Source organism: Sturnira hondurensis, unplaced genomic scaffold (assembly GCF_014824575.4).
Source record: "Sturnira hondurensis isolate 20B ecotype Veracruz unplaced genomic scaffold, ASM1482457v3 Scaffold0022566, whole genome shotgun sequence".
In the NCBI taxonomy this organism is placed as follows: Eukaryota; Metazoa; Chordata; class Mammalia; order Chiroptera; family Phyllostomidae; genus Sturnira; species Sturnira hondurensis.
Genome location: NW_028095197.1, coordinates 5,956,834 through 5,977,734, shown reverse-complemented (window position 1 = coordinate 5,977,734; position 20,901 = coordinate 5,956,834). Strand labels below are relative to the sequence as shown.

General features: G+C 40.0%; 1 protein-coding gene across 2 annotated transcripts in view; it reads right to left on the bottom strand.

The window, feature by feature from the left end:
* Nucleotides 1–20,901, bottom strand: part of UBAP1 (ubiquitin associated protein 1) — a 61,858-nt gene that overhangs the window by 23,798 nt on the left and 17,159 nt on the right. For both annotated transcript variants that reach the window (XM_037036166.1, XM_037036167.1), the window contains exon 2: nt 5,802–5,842. In XM_037036166.1, the coding sequence (XP_036892061.1) occupies nt 5,802–5,835 (34 nt within the window). In that variant the 5' untranslated portion in view covers nt 5,836–5,842. The remainder of the gene's footprint in view (nt 1–5,801; nt 5,843–20,901) is intronic.

Here is a 20,901-nt window from a genome sequence, read left to right as displayed (position 1 = left end):
CAAGAAAGGCCTGATGTAAACTACATCAAGGGTTTGTAATGAACATAAAGATAATATATTTAAAGGTCTTTGAAAAGTAACTGTTTATATTTCTTTTTTTAGAAGTTTTTAAAAGATTTTTACTATTATTATTTATTTATCTTTAGAGGGGAAGGGAAGGAGAGAGGGAGAGAAATATCAATGTATGGTTGCCTCTCGTGCATTCCCAGCTGGGAACTGGCCTGCAACCCAGGCATGTGCCCTGACTGGGAATCGAACTGCGATCGTGTAGTTCACAGGCCCATGCTCAATCCCCTGAGCTACACCAGCCAGGGCATAACTCTTTATATTTCTCATTGTTATTTAGGAATATGTGGTTATTAATTACTGTGGAAGAAATTCAACCTCAGTTGGAAAAATTAAACTTGAAGGTCAATCCAACAGAGGCATAAGACAGAAGAGCACAAGATTTAATCAGACCAAATACATAAATAGAAAAAGAGCATTTTAATGAGAGCAGTTACTTCCTTGTCCACATCCCAAGTGCCCTAGAAGACTTACACACAAACACACACTCTCCCTCTCTCTCTAACCCCCAATGGACCAGTCAGGGAAGATCTAATTTAGGTGAGTACTCTAAATTTTGATCAAATACTCCCTTGATCAAAAGAGACAACTCTAGCTATATGATGTTAGCCACTTAAGCTGCAAGATCCAGTGGCAAGAAGCACCAAAACTGGGGTGCCCATTTTGGCTCCATGTACTCTACACAAGTAGGCCAAAAAGCAAGTCTATATAACAGAAGTATTAAAACGGAGCACATCCATCCACAGAGCAAAGAGGTGAGAAAAGTCTTTTCAGCTTCCTAAGTGATAGAAAGAGCAGTAGCCTTAATTTCCTGGTTTTCTAATTTCAGCCCTATAATGCCAGGATGAACTTGATTCCCTGCACTCAGATGCCAACAAGATTGCCTTTTAATTATTCTCCACCTCTTATCTTTAGTTTCTATTTCTTAGACTACATGATAACTAAAAAATAAGATTCTTAATATAAAATCCCAACGAAACTCAAATAGGAGCTCAGCAAATTAAATCATAAGAAGCTCAACAAATTAAATTAAAGAGAAAATCTTTTCCCAACTTTTACTCAGGTAGAACATCATCCGACAACAACAACAAAAATGGGTTAGGAGACAGAGAAAGTTGTAAAAAAGCCTTTACTGATCAGATAACTTCAGAATTATAATCTCTCTACATTGGTTAACAGAAACACATAACCTGAGGTACACTTATTTTCAATTCAATCAATCAAAAAGAGTTCCCTAAGGTTTGAGATAGAAAGCTTTTCTTTTGAAATAGGATTCTAAGTTTAAATTTTTCATTTTTTGCTATTTTCTCTCACTAGGTCTTTCCTGTGTTCTTGTCTGTCTTTTCTTTTCCCCTGGAAGAGAGATCCAGAGGCAACTTCAAATCCACCTCTTTTACTATCATTTGAATACAATCGTGGGTAGCTTAATAACAAGGACACATTCTGAGAAATGCACCAGTAGATTTCATCACTGCATGAACACTGTAGAGTGCACTCACACAAACCTAGCCCACTACACACACAGGCTCCATGGTACAGCCTGACTGCTCCTATACTACAAACCTGTTACTGCACTGAATACTATGGGCAGCAGGAAGTAGCACAACAGTAAGTATCTAGATGTAGAAAAGGTACAATAAAAATATGGTATAAAAGACAAAATGATACACCTGTATAGGGCACTTACCATGAATGGAGTTTGTGGGACTGGAAGTTGCTCTGGGTGAGTCAGTGAGTGACCAGTGAGTGAATGTAAAGGCCTAGGACATTACTGTAGAATTTATAAACACGGTACACTTAGGCGAAACTTACTTAAAATGTACTCTTTCTTGCATCATAGACTGTTTACTTTTTAAACTTTTTGGTTAAAAACTAAGACACAAACACACAATAGCCGAGGCCTACACAGGGTCAGGAATCATCAATGTCACTGTCTTCCACCTCCACGTCTTGTCCCACTGGGAGGTCCTCAGGGGCAGTAACACCCATGGAGCTGTCATCTCCAATGGTAACAATGCTGACTTCTGGAACAGCTCCTGAAGGACCTGGCTCAGGCTCTGCTTGAGGAGTGTCACTCTTTTCAGAAATATGTCCCTGTGGGTTTGCTTGGTTTGTTTCTTTTTTCCATCACAGATTTGCTCCTAAGCAGATAATGCACCATAAACACTCCTGTTAATGAAAACCTTGCAGTGTTGGAGTCTATGTTCTCAACTTTTTAGAAGCTTACAAAGTACTATAAAAGCTTGTTTTTTAAAAACCTCAACTGAGGACATTTTTTTATTGCTCTTAGAGAAAGGGAGCAATAGAAACATCTATTGGTTTAGCACCAGGTTCCCCACAAACATGTGGTGGGCGAGGAGACGGCCCCCTATCCAGCTGCACCCCCTGAGCTGACTTTCAATAGATTGCAGCAAGGAGAAACATCAATTGGTTGTCTTTTCATACACGCCATAACAGGGGATCAAAACCTGCAACCTGAGAATCAAACCTGCAACCCTTTGGTCTACAGAATGACACTCCACCCAACTGAGCCATGCTGGCCAGGTGCAAAACCTTTTGCTAAATGCTCCATTGTGAATTTTCTTGGGGGTTCTTCTGCAGTTTCTCTCTTGCCTCTTTTTCAGCTATGCATTCCTGTTCCAGTTTTAACAATTCCTCCTTAGTCAATTACTCAGGAATCACCTCTGGGAGCTCCTCAGTGTCACCTTCATCCACACCCAAGTTAAACTTGTTTGCCATCTCAACCACAGCCTCGTTGATTTCTGCAACTTCCTCATGCTTGGCAAATCCTTTGAAGTCATAGATGAACCTCTTGAGTGTCTTCTTCCACATGTCATTCACACTTGTTGGTGACACCACCCCAAGCTCAAGCAAGGTTCTTGATGCAGTCATAGATGTTGTAATCCTCCCAGAATTGCATCAGTGTCTTCCTCGATTTCAGCAATAGCCTGGGCAATGAGGTGGGAGGCTTTAAAAGCTGCTTTAACTCCTTTACCCATTGATTGGATCTAAGAGTGCAATTTGGAGGGAGAACCACCACTGTGGTTTTGGGATAAAGACCACCAATAAAAGGAGAATGTCCAAAAGCATTATCAACAATATGCAGAATCTTGAAAGGTATGTTATTTTCCAAGTAGTACATCTCCATTTCATGGCACAACAATTCAGAAGAGCATCTTGGAAGAGGAGCTTGGTCATCCATGACTTCTTACTGTTCCTGTACTATACTGGCAGCATGTGCTTACTGATATGCCTGAAGGCCCTGGGGTTCTCACTGTGCCAGGTCACAAACAGTTTCAATTTGTAGCCTGCAACATTTCCCCCACGCAAGACTGTCGTCCTGTCCTTAGAAGCCTTGAAATTTGGTATGGACTTGGCCTCCTTAATAGATGAAAGTCCTTTCAGACATCTGTTTCTGGAATATGGAGGTTTCATCCATACTGAATATTTGTCCTGGCAAGTAATTTTCCTCCACAATCAGCACATCTAAAGTTTCCAAAAATTCTTCAGCGGCCTTCACATCAGCACTCTTAAGACTCACCAGTCCCTTTTTCATTATGTAATGAGTAACAATTCTTAAATCATTTAAACCAACCAGAGCTAGCAGTATATTCAGCACTGTAGTGAGATCTAACCTTTTCTTTCAACATCACAAACTTCTTGCTTTGGCCATGATCATCAGAGTGCTGAGAGGAATAGATACGCTTATATACCTGGTCTTCAATCCAGGTCATCAGAAGTTTCTCCACGTCTGATATAGGTCCTTCTCAGATTTTTATTAGTCTTATTGCCTTCCATGAAGCAGATACTTTAACACCTTCCGTCACTTTGTCCTGTTCTTCAAGATCATAGCTGTGGTGGAATGAGACATACCTCACTGGCAAGTAATAACCATCAATGATTTTTCCACCTTTGAAGTCCCTGATCACTCTTAATTTCATTTCCAGATCATTCATTCAATATGGCTGCTTACTGGCAACTTAGCAGCCATGATGAAGAAAACAACACAAAATCAAATCACACACAACAGAAAATGATGCAATCCAGACATGCAGTAAATATGTGATTTCAGTGGCTGCTCCTGACATAACAGGGCATACTGTTTTATGGATAACTTTTAAAAAAGTATAGATAGAGAGATTATAGTCTAAAATAACAATAAAAAGTATAGTATAGTAAATACATAAACCAGTAACACAGCTGTTTACTATCATTATCAAGTATTATATACTGGACATAACTGTATGTTACAATTTTATAAGGTAGCAATGCAGTAGGCTTGTTTATACCAGCAACACAATACATGAGTCATTAATGTGCTACGACGTTCTGACAGCTATCCCATCACCAGGTGATGGGACTTTTTCAGCTCCATTATAATTTTATGGACCACCATCCTATATTTGGTCTGCTGTTAACCACAATATCATTATGCAGCAAATTACCATATTTGGAAAAACTCCTGTAATAATCCTTAAACAGCAGGTAACTTACCTGGCATATCTCATGCTTGACCTGTTACACAAAATGAAAATTTCAGAGTCTGAATGACAACTCCGAAGGGATTTAACAAAAGATACTCATGTAATGAATGTTAAGTATATGTACAATGGCAATTCAAAATATTATAGCTATTATATAAAGTATGTGAGCAAATTAACACCACAATGACTGTTGTACTACCCTGACTCAGCTGACACTATGAAGAGCAGACCACGACGTGCTGCCAAGCTGCCTAGCAAACCATTCTTACAATGGCATGATTTTTAAATGAAAGATCAGTTTTAAAACCCCTTTGAAAAGAATAGCATTGTCTGGATATTTCTGGTGTTTAATCCTTTTCTTCTACTATATGAAAAGAGGTCTCTAATGATAACTTATTAGGTACCTCCATTCCTCCCCAATGCAGACAATAAAGTTTTCGAAAGTCGTATTTTAGAACAAGATGGTAAACTAATAGTCTCTAATGCAAAACTGTCATTACACTACTGATACCTTTATAATATATTGATCTACTATTCATGGTTTATTTGTAATATATTACTTCCTTGGTGGGGGGCAACTAAACCAAAATATTATGAACTGTTAACTAGAAGTTTAGAATTTTTCACACGAGATAGAGAAGAGCTATAACCAAGGAATGGTAACTACTTCAAAATACTGCTAAAACAATAAAAACAGGCAGCCTCCTTGACCATCCTGGTTATCAAGTAAAATAACCAGAGAGACTACTACTATCCATTTAAGGAACTACTTAATTGTTAAAGCTATCTATTGAAACAGACTCATAGAAAACAGCTAATGGTTGCCAGAGGGAAGGGGGATTGGAGGGCTGGGTTAAAAAGGTGAAAGGGTTAATAAGTACAAACTGGTAGCTACAGAACAGTCACAGGAATGTAAATTACAGCATCAGGAATATAGTCAATAATATTGTATGTACAGAGTCAATAACTTTGTATAGGGCCAGGTGGGTATGTGAAATATTGAGAGGACCTCTTTGTAACCACGATGCTGTACACTAAAAACTAATACAGAATAATACTGAATATACATTGTAATTTAAATAAAAATACCAAAGTAAAAAGAGTTACCTTAAGTTCTACAAAATGTGTACGCTACCCTGTTGTGCAATTTTATTGTTCTCAAGCTGCTCATTTAAATTAAAAACATGTTAAGCACTTAAGTGATTTCAAACTCTCTGATCAAATCAAAACTTAAAGCACAAGTCTACTTACCATGAAAATCTGCACCCAACTTCTTAGAAGCCATTTAGAACCTGAAAAACAAAGAAATATTTCTTAAGCTATTGATGCCTTGAAGGAATATAAACAAATCATTACAAGAAAATTCAGGCTATAAAAAAACTCAGAAGACTAAAAGGTGACAGAACTGATAAAGTCTTCAAACTTTTCAGTCCCAAAGTGTCAATATAGAAAGAAAGGGGGAGAAATTGCTTTCTAGAGAAAAATTAAACATTTTTTAAATTTGCATGTTCTGGGGGGAAAAATGACAGTAATGTACTAGCCACTGACCAACTTACATGCGAAATGTCAAAAGAAAAAATTACTAAGTACATATCTTCCTGATATAAACAATGTCAATAATAGACTAAAGGAGATATTCCACTTATTCAGTTATTACAACTTTTACTGTCAATTAACTATAACTGTTAAGACTGAAATTTCTGAAGTGAGGAATGAATGACATAGCATCAGGAATATAGTCAATATTTTTATATTGAATACAGTCAATCTGGACTTCCGCCAAGATGGAGGCATAGGTGGAAACACTGTGCCTTCTCCCACAACCAAGTTTGGATACAACAAAAGTTTTGGAGAACTAACACACACCCAGAAGCCAGAAAACCGAATTATACGGAAGTCCGACAGCTACGAACCGTTCAACGAGGACGGTAAGAGGTGGAGCCAGCAGCGGAGCTGGGTCAGGCAGGGCAGACCTAGGAGCGCAGGCAGCCCAGAACTAGTCGGGGTGCGGAACAGACTGACCAAGGTCGCACATTCGCGCGCAGTGAGACGGACCACACAGGCCCCAGGGGGCAAACCCAGTGGTGGAGGGCTGACAACGGTGGCACACTCGCGTGCAGTGGAGCGGGGCGAGTGGCCCTGGTGACGGTGGTGGCTGCGGTGCTGGTGGGGGTCGCGGCGGCGGGCGCCGGAGGGAAGCCATTGTCCCTCTTTGACCCCACCCCCACATACAACGTCACAACCCAGCGACTGAGTTGCCCTGCTCTGGTGAAAACCTAGGGCTCCGTTCCTGCTACTTAACAGGCACGAACAGCCCAAAGGATGGCTCAAGAAGAACTCAAAGTCCCAGAGCCAATAACTCTAAGCGACCAACAGATTGCCAGCCTCTCAGAAGCCCAATTTAAAACACTATTTATCAGGATGCTCACAGAATTGGTAGAGTACAGTCACAAATTGGAGGAACATATGAAGGCTAAACTAACTGAAATGAAGGGAGATGTCCAGGAAACCAATAGCGATGGAAAGGAAACTGGGACTCAAATCAATGGAATGGACCAGAAGGAAGAACGAAACATCCGACCAGAAAGGAATGAAGAAATGAGAATTCAAAAAAATGAGGAGAGGCTTAGGAACCTCCAGGACATCTTTAAACGTTCCAACATCCGGATTATAGGGGTACCAGAAGGGGGAAGGAAACAGCCACGAGTGGAAAACGTATTTGAACAAATAATAAAGGAGAACTTCCCCAGTCTGGCAAAGGAAATAGACTTCCAGGAAATCCAGGAAGCTCAGAGAGTCCCAAAGAAGTTGGACCCAAGAAGGAACACACCAAGGCACATCATAATTACATTAGCCAAGACTAAAATGAAGGAGAGAATCCTAGAAGCAGCAAGAGATAAGGGGACAGTCACCTACAAAGGAGTACCCATCAGACTGTCAGCGGATTTCTCAAAAGAGACCTTACAGGCAAGAAGGGGCTGGAAAGAAGTATTCCAAGTCATGAAATCCAAAGACCTACAGCCAAGATTGCTTTATCCAGCAAAACTTTCATTTAGAATGGAAGGACAGATAAAGTGCTTCTCAGATAAGGTCAAGTTCAAGGAGTTCATCATCACCAAGCCCTTATTATATGAAATGCTAAAGGGACTTATATAAGAAAAAGAAGATGAAAAATATGAACAGTGAAAGGACAGCAAACACACAGTTATTAACAACCACACCTAAAACAAAAGCAAACCAAGAGGACAGCTAGATCAGGAGTGGAACCATAGAAATGAAGAACACATGGAGGGTTAGAAACAGGGGGGTAGGAGGAGGAGAAGGGGGGAGAAGGCACAGAAAATAGCATAGATGGTAGGTAGAAAATAGATAGGGGGGAGGGTGAGAATAGTGGGGGAAATATACAACCTAAAGAACTTGAGACACGTGGTTATAAACTAAGGGGGGGAGAAGGGTGGGGGAGGGAGTGTGGGGGTGGAGGGGAATGAAGGGGGGAATAGAACAACTGTAATGGTATAATCAATAAAATATATTAAAAAAAAGAATATAGTCAATCTTTTGTACTGTTTTAATTTTGTATAAAATGTTTAAAGAAACAAAGGGAAAAAATCATAAAGCCACACACCCAGCTTAATATTATCTTTGCACTTTCAACCCATAGATAAATAGGTACAAAGTCTTGCATAAATACTCTGAGCTCTTCAACCTAAAGTTTATCTCCCTTGAGATGGTATGTTGTTTATACCTTCAACTTACCTAAGACATAAGCAAAAAAAACTTTTTAAAATTAAGGTTAAGTATATGAATTTATGGTATTGTTTCTTCCCCTGCATTATAGCAAAATGCAAGAAATCATAGTGAAAATGATTTATTTTCCACTGGAAGTTTTTTCCAAGTGAATATATTGCACCTATCGTGAAACTCACTCAAAATCTGCACGGGATTCTTTAAAAAGAAACTGACAAGTTTATTTTAAAATTTACATGGAGCCCTGGCTGGTTTAGCTCAGTGGATTGAGCGCAGGCCTGTGGACCAAATAACCGCGGTTCGATTCCCAGTCAGGGCACATGCCTGGGTTGCAGGCCAGTTCCCAAGAGGGACCCACGAGCAGCAACCATACATCGATGTTTCTCTCTCCCTCTTTCCTTCCCTTCCCCTCTAAAAATAAATAAATAAAATCTTTAAAAAAAAGAAAAAATTTTTTTAAATCTTAAAAAAAATAAAATAAATAAAATAAAATTTACATGGAAAGGCAAAGGAAATAAAATAGCCAAAATAATTTTAAACAACAAAGCTGCAAAATTTACCATCTAATTTCAAGACTTATATTAAGCTACAGTAATTAAGAAAGTGTGGAAATGGTATAAAGATATCACACAGACCAATAGAACAGAGTCCAGAAATAGACTCATACACATATAGTCAATGATTTTCTTCTTAAAAATATTTATTTATTTATTTATTTATTTATTTCTAGAAAGAGGGGAAAGGAGGGAGAAAGGGAGGGAGAGAAACATCAATCTGTTGCCTCTTGTACACACCCCAACTAGGAAACCTGGCAGACATCCAGGCATGTGCCCAGACCTGGGATCAAACCAGCAACCTTTCAATTTGCAGGATGTCGCCCAACACACTTAGCCACACTAGTCAGGGCACCCACTTGGTTTTTTTAAACAATATTTTATTGATTATGCTATTACAGTTGTCCCAATTTTTTTCTCCCCTTTATCACCCTCCTCCCTGTACCTACCATCCAGGTTTCCCCCTGCTTCGTTCAGAGTCCATGGGTTGTAGAAATAAATTATTTGGCTTCTCCATTTCCCATACTATTCTTAACCTCCCCCTGTCTACTTTGTGCCTGCCTATTATGCTTCTTATACCCTGTACTTTTCCCCATTCTCCCCTCCACTCCCCACTGATAACCCTCCTTGTGATCTCCACTTCTGTGATTCTGTTCCTGTTCTAATTGTTTGCTTAAGTTTTGTTTTTGTTTTTTAGCTTCAGTTGTTGATTGCTGTGAGTTTGTTGTCATTTTACTGTTCATAGTTTTTGATCTTCTATTTCTTAGATAAATCCCTTTAACGTTTCACATAAGGGCTTGGTGATGATGAACTCCTTTAACTTGACTTCATCTGAGAATCACTTTACCTGCCCTTCCATTCTAAATGATAACTTTGCTGGACAGAAGAATACAATTAATCCTGGAGGTAGGTCCTTACCTTTCACGACTTCAAGCACTTCTTTCCAGCCCCTTCTCGCCTGTAAGGTTTGAGAAATCAGCTGATAGTCTTATGGGAACTCCTTTGTAGTTAACTGTCTCTTCTCTTGCTGCTTTGAAGATTCTCTCCTTATCTTTAATCTCGAGTAATATAATTATGATGTGCCTTGGTGTGTGCTTATTTGGGTCCAAATTCTTTGGGACTCTCTGAGCTTCCTGGACTTCCTGAAAGTCTATTTCCTTTGCCAGATTGTGGACGTTTTCCTTCACTTTTTTTTTCAAATAAGTTTTCAATTTCTTGCTCTTACTTTTCTCCTTCCAGCACCCCCATGACTCAGATGTTGGAAGGCTTAAAGTTGTCCCAGAGCTTCTAAGCTTTCCTCATTTTTTGCATTCTTGTTTCTCCATTCCATTCTGGTTGGATGCTTACTTCTTCCTTTTGTTCCAAATCGTTGATTTGAGTCCCAGTTTCCTTCCCTTCACTGTTGATTCCCTGTATATTTCCCTTTACTTCACTTTATATAGCCTTCATTTCATCCTTCATTTTGCGACCAAGTTCAATCATTTCTGGGAGCATTCTGATTTGAATGTTTTGAACTCTACATCTGATAGGCTGGTTATCTCCTTGTTGCTTAGTTTTTTTCCCAGAGTTTTGATCTGCGCTTTCATTTGAGCCATAATTCTTTGTCCAGGTGCACCAGACTGGTTGAATGTTTCTTTAACTCCTTGGTTCTTGTACTTTCATGCAAATGATTCTGGCAGTTCTGATTGTTCTTTTTTTTTTAATTAGTAGTTATCCTTCTTTTGGTTGTGAGAAGATGAGAAGCGTTTCTGCCTACACTTCCATTTCCTCCATCATGCCTGGAAGACCGGCATCCAATTGATTTTAACAAAGGTGCAAAGGCATTTCAAAAGAGGAAGGTCAGTCTCAACAAATAGTGTCAAACATTCATATGCAAAAATATGTAAAACCCTCAATTCATGCCTTGTACCATATATAAAAATTCAAGGGGTTGGAAAGATGATAGCTAAAGGCTACAAGGTTCTTTTCTATGATGATTAAAATGTTTTATAAAAGTTATTGTAGTGATGATTGCACAACTTAATATACTTAAAACCACGGAATTGTACATTCTATTTATTTTTTATTTTTTAAAGATTTTTATTTATTTTAGACAGAGAGAAAGAGAGGGAGGAGAGAGAAAGAAACATCAATGTGTGGCTGCCTCTTGCATGCCTCCTACTGGGGTCCTGGCCTGGAACCCAGGTATGTGCCCTAGACTGGGAATTGAACCGGCAACCCTTTGGTTCATAAGCCAGTGCTCAATCCACTGAGCCACACTAACCAGGACTGAATTGTACATTTTAAATGGGTAAATTGTATGTGGCATACTGACACACATCACAGCAACATGGATGAATCACAAATGCATCATGGCAAGTGAACAAAGCCAGACTCAAAAGGTTATATACTATGTGATTCTATTTACAATATTCTGAATTGGGGACAGGAAATTAATTGAGCTACCAGGGACTGACAGTGGCAAAAGGAACTGACTATGAAATGGAACACAGGGCCCTGACCAGTGTGGCTCAACAAAATGAACACTGTCCTGCAAACCAAAAGGTGGTCAATTAGATTCCTGGTCAGGGCACATGCCTAGGTTGCAGGTTCATTCCCTATTTGGGGCATGTGCAAGAGGCAACCAATTGATGTTTCTCCCTCAGATCGATGTTTATCTCCCTCTCTTCCTATCCCCCTTCTCCTCTCTCTAGAAAAAAAAGAAAGAAAATTTTTTTGAAAAGGAACACAGAAAACTTTTTTAAAAGATCTTATTTATCTTTAGAGGGAAAGGAAAGGAAAGAGGGAGAGAAATACCAATGTATGGTTGCCTCTCATGTGTCCACTACTGGGAACTGGCCTGCAACCCAGGCATGTGCCCTGACTGGGAATCAAACCACAATCCTCTGGTTCGCAAGTCTGTCCATGTTCAATCCACTGAGCTACACCAGCCAGGGCAGAACACAGAAATTTTTTAGGTCAACAGAGCTATTTTATATTTAACTGTACTACTGGTTAACTGACTCTGAGTTTTTGTCACAATTCATAGACCTAAAAACTAAACAGTAAATTATACTATATATAGTTTATATGTAAACTATATCTCAGTGTTTTAAAAGGTATACAAGGGGGTGATTACCAGAAACTTTTATTTATAAAACATTGTGTATTTATTCTTTCATGAAGGTGACTTCAACACACCTATGAAGATGTTTCTTCCACTGCTCAAAAGCTTTTGAACTCGTTGGTTGCCTTTTAATGCATCTGGAATTTTTTGTTTCACATCTTCCACATTGGCAAAACGTGTCCACTTGAGGACTTTTTTCATCCATGAAAACAAAAAAAGTCACTCAGAATGACACTGGGCACAGGGGTCATGCCATTTTGGACTTTAAACTCCTGAACACTCAGCATGGTGTGGGCAGATATGCTGGTGAATCACAGATCACAAAATGCGCAAACACATTTAAAGTCTTCAAAAAAATTCACTGAAGCTAAATGCAGCCGCCCACAGCAATGCCAATCGGTACACTGTTGGGTTCCTAGAACACTCATCTAGCAAGGTAGCCTGTACTACAAGGGGCCCACCCTCCAGAAGATAATTCCCTTTTTTAGGGTGGGGTGTCACCCCTTATATGTATCCATCACACTGAAATTAGATAAAATAGAATCACTGGCCCTCAATGGTATAGCTCAATGGATTGAGTATCCACCTGAGAACCAAAGGGTCACTGGTTCAGTTCCCAGTCAGGGCACATGCCTAGGTTGCAGGCCCAGTAGGGACCACACAAGAGGCAACCACATATTGCTGTTTCTGTCCCTCTCTCTTCCCCTCCCTTCCCCTCTGTCTAAGAATAAATAAATAAAATCTTTTAAAAAACAGAATCACTGAATAATCTGAGTAATATTTTAACTCATCCTAGTGGAATGAATTTCATTTTTTATGTGCCAGAATTCAAGATAAATTCTATAGCTCCATCATATTCTACTGAATTAGTATGCTATATGCCTGATGGACAGGGTTTTACAAGGTGATGTACGTAGTTTCTAACAATGAATTTCTCCCCATTAAAAAGTAAAAAAAAAAAAAGAAAATTAAGTTGAAGTAAACCAGTTTAAATGTCTCTTAGCTTATAAAAAAAGACTTCCAGCCAAGATGAAGGCATAAGTAGAGAGACTTCACTTCCTCACAATCAAAAGAAGGACAACAACCAATTAAAAAAAAAAAACAACAACCAGAACTACCAGAAAATCAAAATGTATGGAAGTCCAACCACCAAGGAGTTAAAAAAGAAACATACACCCAGACTGGTAGGAGGGGTAGAGACAGGCAGCATGCAGAGAAGACAGGAAGCAAGTGGCTGGAAGACCAGGCAGGCCCACATTCACAAGGGGAAAAACTGAGAGGAACAACTGGGGAGCAAGACAGACCACACAACCCAGGGTTCAAGCACAGGAAATAAAGCCTCAAAACCTCTAGATGTAAAAACCACTTGGGGTTTCAACAGTGGGAGAAACTCCCAGTCTCATGAGTATGTCCATTGGAGGGGCCCAGGGGGTTCTAGATCATACACAAACCCACCCACCCAGGAATCAACAGCAGAAGGACCCAATACGATTGTGGGTAGTGGGGAAAGTGACTGAAAGAAGGACAAGAGTCAAGCAAGTGGCACTGTTCCCTCTTTAACCCCACCCCAACATACAGCACCACAAGGCAACGAAGTGGGTTGCCCCACCCTGGCAAATACCTAAGGCTCCCCTCCTTACAATGTAACAGGTGCTCTGAGACAAAGAAATATGGCCCAGATGAAAGAACAGATCAAAACTCCAGAAAAAGAACTAAGCCACAAGGAGATAGCCAACCTAGCTGATGCAGAGTTCAAAACACTGGTAATCAGGATGCTCAAAGAAATGATTGAATACCGACGGAAATAGAGGAAACAGTGAAGGCTACGCAGAGTGAAATAAAGAAAAGTATACCAGGAACTGGCAATGAAGGGAAGGCAACCAGGACTCAAATCAACAACTTGGAATGGAAGGAAGAAATAAACATTCAATCAGAACAGAAGAAACAAGAATGCAAAAAAATGAGGAGAGGTTTACAAACCTTTGGGACAACTTCAAATGTTCCAACATTTTAATCATAGGGGTGCCAGAATGAGAAGATGAAGAGCAAGAAATTGAAAACTTACTTGAAAAAATTATGAAAGAAAACATCCCCACTCTACCAAAGTAAATAGACATACAAGTCCAGGAAGTACGGTGTCCCAAAAAAGATGGACTCAAAGAGGAACGCACCAAGACACATAATTACATTACCCAAGATTGAAGACAAGAAGAGAATCTTAAAAGCATCAAGAGAAAAGGCGACATTTACCAACAAAAGAATTCCCATAAGACCATCAGATGATTTCTAAAAAGAAACCTTACATGCAAGAAGGGGCTGGGAAGAAGTATTCAAAGCCATGAGAAGCAAATACCTGCATTCAAGATTACCCTATCCAGCAAGGCTATCATTTTGAATGAAAGGGCAGATAAAATGCTTCCCAGATAAGGCAAAGTGCTTCATCACCAAGCCCTGATTATATGAAATGTTAAAGGGACTTATCTAAGAAAAAGATCAAAGTTATAAACGGTAAAATAACAACAAACAACTATCAACAACAAAACCTAAAAAACAAACAAAAACTAAGCAAACAACTAGTACAGAAACAGTATCACAGAAAAAGATCACATGGAGGTATATCAGTGGCTGGGGGAGGGAGAATAAGGGAAAAGGTTCAGGGAATAAGAAATAGTTGGTAAGTTCAAAATAGATAGTAGGAGGTTAAGAATACTACAAGAAATGGAGAAGACAAAGAACTGATATGTATGACCCATGGACATGAACTAAGGGGTGGGGATGCTAGAAGGAAGGGGGGAGAAAAAAATGAAACTGTAACAGCATAATCAATAAAATATACTTTTAAAAAATTCTGGGACTTCTGGCCAAGATGGAGGCATAGGTAGACACACTGTGCCTCCTCGAACAACCAAAATAAGGACAACAACAATTCAGAAACAAAGTAACAACCAAAATTGAAAGAAAATTAAACTGTATGGAAGTTCGACAACCAAGGAGTTAAAACAGACACATTCATCCAGACAGTAGGTGGGACCCAGTCAGGAGGCTGAGCGGAGAGGGGTCCCAGTATAGGAAGCATTGACACCGGGCACACAGGGCGGCACCAGGCAGACCCTGGGCACCCAGGCGGCGACTGGCAGACTCCAGGCATGGGGAGGCAATGGGCAGACCCAGAGAGGCGGCAATTGAGAAGCGGGGCACCTTGCACAAGGTGGCTGGCTGACCAGGCAGCGGTCCCAAATTCGTGCACAGATAACTGGGGAGCGAGATAGACTGCGGAACCCAGGGTCCTAGCCCCGGGAAATAAAGCCTCAAAACACCAACTGAAAAGACTTGTAGGGGCTGAGACGCAGGGAGAGACACCCACCCTCACAGAAAAGTTCTTTGGAGGGTCCTAGACTGCACACAAGCCCACCCACATAGGAATCAGCATCAGAAAGGCCCAATTTGCTTGGGGGAAGCAGTGGAAGGGACTGAGGTGCAACAGAGAGCAGAGCAAAGTGACATTTTTTTCCCCTCTTGGACCCTGCCCCCACATACAGTATCACAGCCCAGTGACTTGGGTTGTCCTGCCCTGGTGAATACCTAAGGCTCCGTCCCTCACACGTAATAGGTGCAAACAGACCAAAACATTATGGTTCAAGCAGAAAAACAGCTCAAAGCCCCAGAGCCAATACTTCTAAGTGACCAAGAGATAGCCAATCTATCAGATGCACAGTTCGAAACACTGGTGATCATCAGGATGCTCACAGAACTGGTTGATTTTAGTCACAAAATAGAGGAACAAATGAAGGCTAAACTAAGTGAAATGAAGGGGAATGCACAAAAAACCAATAGTGATGGGAAGGAAACTGGGACTCAGATCAATGGAGTGAACCAGAACAAAGAATAAAGAAATGAGAATTCAAAAAAAAAATGAGGAGAGGCTTAGGAACCTCCAAGACATCTTTAAGTGTTCAAACATCCAAATTATAGGGGTACCAGAAGGGGAAGAGGAAGAACAACAAGTGGAAAACTTATTTGAACAAATAATAAAGGAGAACTTCCCCAATCTGGCAAAGGAAATAGACTTCCAGAAAGTCCAGGAAGCTCAAAGAGTCCCAAAGAAGTTGGACCCAAGGAGGAACACACCAAGGCACATCATAATTACATTAGCCAAGATTCAAATGAAGGAGAGAATCCTAGAAGCAGCAAGAGATAAGGGGACAGTTACCTACAAAGGAATTCCCATCAGACTGTCAGCTGATTTCTCAAAAGAGACCTTACAGTCAAGGAGGGGCTGGAAAGAAGTATTCCAACTCATGAAATCCAAAGACCTACAGCCAAGATTGCTCTATCCAGCAAAGCTTTCATTTAGAATGGAAGGACAGATAAAGTGCTTCTCAGAGAAGGCCAAGTTCAAGGAGTTCATCATCACCAAGCTCTTATTTTATGAAATGTTAAAGGGACTTATCTAAGAAAAAGAAGATAAAAAACATGTATACTAAAATGACAGCAAACTCACAATTAACTAACAACCACACCTAAAATAAAAGCAAACTAAGGAAACAACTAGAACAGGAGCAGAACCACAGAAATGGAGATCACATGGAGGGTTAGTAGCAGGAGGAGAGGGGAGAAAGGTACAGAGAATAAGTAGCATAGATGGCAGGCAGAAAACAGACAGGAGGCGGGCAAGAATAGTATGGGAAATGTAGAAGCTAAAGAACTTAAGACACATGGACATGAACTAAAAGGGGAGACTATGGGAGGGAGAGGGTGTGCAGGGTGGAGGGGAATGAAGGGGGAAAATGGGTGAACTGTAATAACATAATCAATAAAATACATTTTTTAAAATTCCATTAAAAAAGACAACTTGAGACTTCCAGTGAAGATGGTGACGTAGGCAGACATGGCTCACTTCTTCCTATAACCCCATCAAAATTAAGACAAAAATATAGAACAACCATCACTCTGGAATGTCCAAAACTGAGTTGAGCAGAAGTCTAACAACTGCAAAATCAAGTTAAATGAACGTCTGTAAACGAGAGAATTGAAGAAACCACATCCATCGAAACAGGTAGAAGGGTTGCATATGCACAAGAGGCTGGCCCCACGCCCACATGGATAAAAACTTAAAAGGAATATCTGGGAAGCAAGCAGGCCAGAACTCCAGGATTCCAGCGCCAGGAATATAAGTTCCCACAACTTCTGGCTGCAAAAACCAGAGGAGACTGAGTTGGTGGAGGCTGTTGGAGCCCTAAGCAGTTCCTCCTGGGGAACCCACACATGGACTCACCTACTCAGACATGCTCCCTCTGAGCACAGCACCAGTGGCAGCTGGAAGGTCATCAGTGTGTACAGAGAGAGACTGAAGTGTCTGTCATTGGGCGAGCAGAGGCCTTTGCTGAGCCCTTCCTCCACAGAACCAGGAGGCTGGTGCCATATCTGAAACTCCATCCTCCTGGCTAATACAGTGTGACCTACCTTGGAGATCCACAGAGGCTCTACCCCAACCAATTTAGGGGCCCACCCAAGCTGCTTTTCTGTCAGAATGGCTGGTCTTGAGTCCTAAATCCTATCGAACAAGCAACAGCTGGCTTCAGTGAGCCCTAGTGGCAGTCAGATTAGAGTCACAGCTTGACTTCACCTGGGACTCTCAAGCCCAACACAAGTAGCAGCCATCTCAGAATGCTGTACAGCTCAAGCAGGATGCCTTGGGCAAAACATAGGTGGGGGCTGACCTCAGCCTGCCCCACCCCGGTAACACCAAGGCAAATGCACCCAGTGGACAGTTACAGGCCCTTTCAAAGGGGAAGAGAAAGCCCAAGGGCAATTATATTATGTTTTCATTTTCTTTCTTCCTTTTCTCCCATCATCATTAAATTACTACTACATGAAATTACACTCTACAAATAACTTCCCAATACACAACAGCAATTTAGGATCTCAGTAAGCTATCACAGTCACATTAATACTACAAGAGCTGCAATCAGGAATTCCCCAAGATACAAATTAATCCAGGAAATCCTCCAATTTACAAAAAAAGATGGCTTCGGGAATCATCAAATTTCATGTCTGAAAACAAAGTTAACACCCATACAACTAGCACTCATACCAACATATATAGGACAAAAATCACATATTTAACTATTGTCAGTACTAGGCTATATACTACATGAGAAAAAGCTTTCTTTTCTCTCAGTTCTGTCATTTTGGAGTCTCACTTCCTTCATCAGTAAAATAAGAGCAGCAGCCCTGGCTGGTGGTGGCTCGGTGGACTGAGTGTCTGCCTGCACACTGAAAGGTTGCTGGTTCAATTCCCAGTCAGGGCACACGTCTGGGTCGTGGGCCAGGTCCCCATTTGGAGGCATGAGAGAGGCAACTAGTTGATGTTTCTCTCACACAATGATGTTTCTCTCCCTTTATTTTCTCCCTCCCTCCCCTCTCTAAAAACAAATAAAATCTTTTTTTAAAAAGGGGGTAGTAGATTGAATAACCACCCCCACATAAATCTATAATGGTAGAATAAAATGAAGGAGAAATATTCATGTTTCAGAATCAAATAAGTATTCAGCATTCAATATAAGTGATAGCATCATTTACTATACACTGTAACTTTCAAGATGTCTACTCGAAAAATAAAAAGCTGGCCATATAGCAACCAAAATCCTCTAATCCTCCCCGGTTCTTTTTTTTTATTTTATTTCAATGATCCATGAAACCCAGAGGTCTGGAAACCATTTTTCTTATACCACTTATAAAATAATTACCTCAAATGAATCTGATAATAAAAACAAAAGAACATATTTCTGAATACTGCCTGAGATACAGCAAGAGCTCAACAAAGGTTGCTGGATTGAATATAACTTGCTACAGGGTAAACAACTTCCCAAGTACTGCATCAGTAAACTGGTGTACCTAGACAAAAAAAATGTAGATTTTTATTTGAAAATAATATTAGAATTCTATTTTGAGTGAAGAATATGGCTGTGAATACTGAATTGAGGTTATGAAATCTTACATTCAGTCTCTTTAAGTCTGAAAATTAGCCAGACACTATTTTCAGGATCTATCACTGTCCACAAATTCTGTGTTTGCAAAACTAAGCCCTCTTACTATTGGCTGATGCCTGTCAGCATATTTGGCTGAAGATGGAAGGCCAACAACAGAGGTCAACAATACACTGCTTCATATTGCAGAGCATTTCAATAGCCCCAGTAAGCTTTTCCTTATGCAATAATTTCTTCTTTCAACTAAGCTCGAATACCATTTGTTCAGTCAGGTTCTTCCTGAATACCACTGTCTTATGGAAAGCTAAAAAGGAAAATCTAAATTTGAGTCACTAACTTGCAGGATATAATGGGCCCTGCTATTTTGAAAATGGGGAGTATAATACCTATGCAGATATGGAAACAAGTGTAAGACAGTCTTACAATAGTAGTTATAATTGGGTGATGGGTTTACAGGTGGGGCTTTTGGTTTTTCTTTTCTGCTATTTGCTTTTTAAGTTTTTTATAGACATACTTTGTAATTGGGGGGGGATCTAGAAAGCAACAGAGGGGGGAAAAAACTACCCCATACCTGTAAGAGGGTTAATAATAAAGAATATAATATGAGGGGGGTGGGAAGAATATACCAGTGGTTTCTAAATGAGTAAAAACACCTAGAAACACACAAAGGTTCTAGATTACAGACTTCACAGAGATCTAACTGGTGTTTGCTTTTACTGCCAATAAAGGATGCAATCCATAATGAAGAGCTAACAACACAAATTGTACCACTCACAAAGTAAAAACTATAGGAAACAGAACAACTAGGTAACAATTCATAATTAATAAGATAGTTCTAATTTGTATTACATGCCAAAAGCACCCTAAAAACATAATACATCTTTTTTTAAAAAGATTTTTTTTTTAAAGACAGGAGGGGAGGGAGAAAGAGAGGGAGAGAAACATCATTGTGTGCTTGCATCTCCTACTTGGGACCTAGCCCACAACCCAGAAATGTGCCCTGACCAGGAATCAAACCAGCCACCCTTTGGTTTGCAGGCTGGTATTCAGTCCACTGATCTACACCAGCCAGGGCCATAATATACCTTTTTAAGTACTCACAGAACACTTCACATAAACTTAAGTAGACATCAGGCCAGAAAAAATTCCAATAAATTTCCAAAATCAAATGTAGGCACAGCCAATAGCTGAAAGACAAAAAAAAATAGAAGTCCCATTTTTAAAAGAGTTCTACTTATTATTTGGTTTTCTAAATTGTATTAGAAAACTCATGGATCAAAGAGGGAACCAAAATTTAAATTAAAGAAGATAATGACAATAAAAATATTGCATTTAAGAATCTACAACAGACAGCTAAAAATGAACTCATGAAAATTCATTGCACAAGGACTTAGGATATAAATAAACATTTAAGAAAAACACAAGAATAAAAACAATAAAAATATAGGCAGAAAATAATCAATTAAAAATCAGGAAAGTTGCCCTGGCTGGTGTGGCCCAGTGGATTGAGCACAGGCCTGGGAATCAAAGAGCTGCCATTTCAATTCCCAGTCAGGGCACATGCCTGTGTTGTGGGCCAGGTCCCTGGTTGGGGGCACATAAGAGCAACCAAACTGATGTTGCACTCCCTCTCTTTCTCCCTACCTTCTCCTCTCTCTAAAAGTAAATAAATAAAATCTTTTAAAACATTAATTAAAAATAAATGTTTAAAAATATATAATGAAAACATACAATGTACCACAGGAGTTAAGAAGTAAAAATAGCCCTGGGCGGGTAGCTCTGTTGGTTAGAGTGTCATCCCAATATGCCAAGGTTGCAGGTTCAATCCACAGTCACACACAAGATCAATCCATGAATACATAAATAAGAATTGATGTTTCTGTTTCCTTCTCTCTCTACAATTACTAAATAGCCCTGGCTGGTGTAGCTCAGTAGACTGAGTGCAAGCCCGCGAA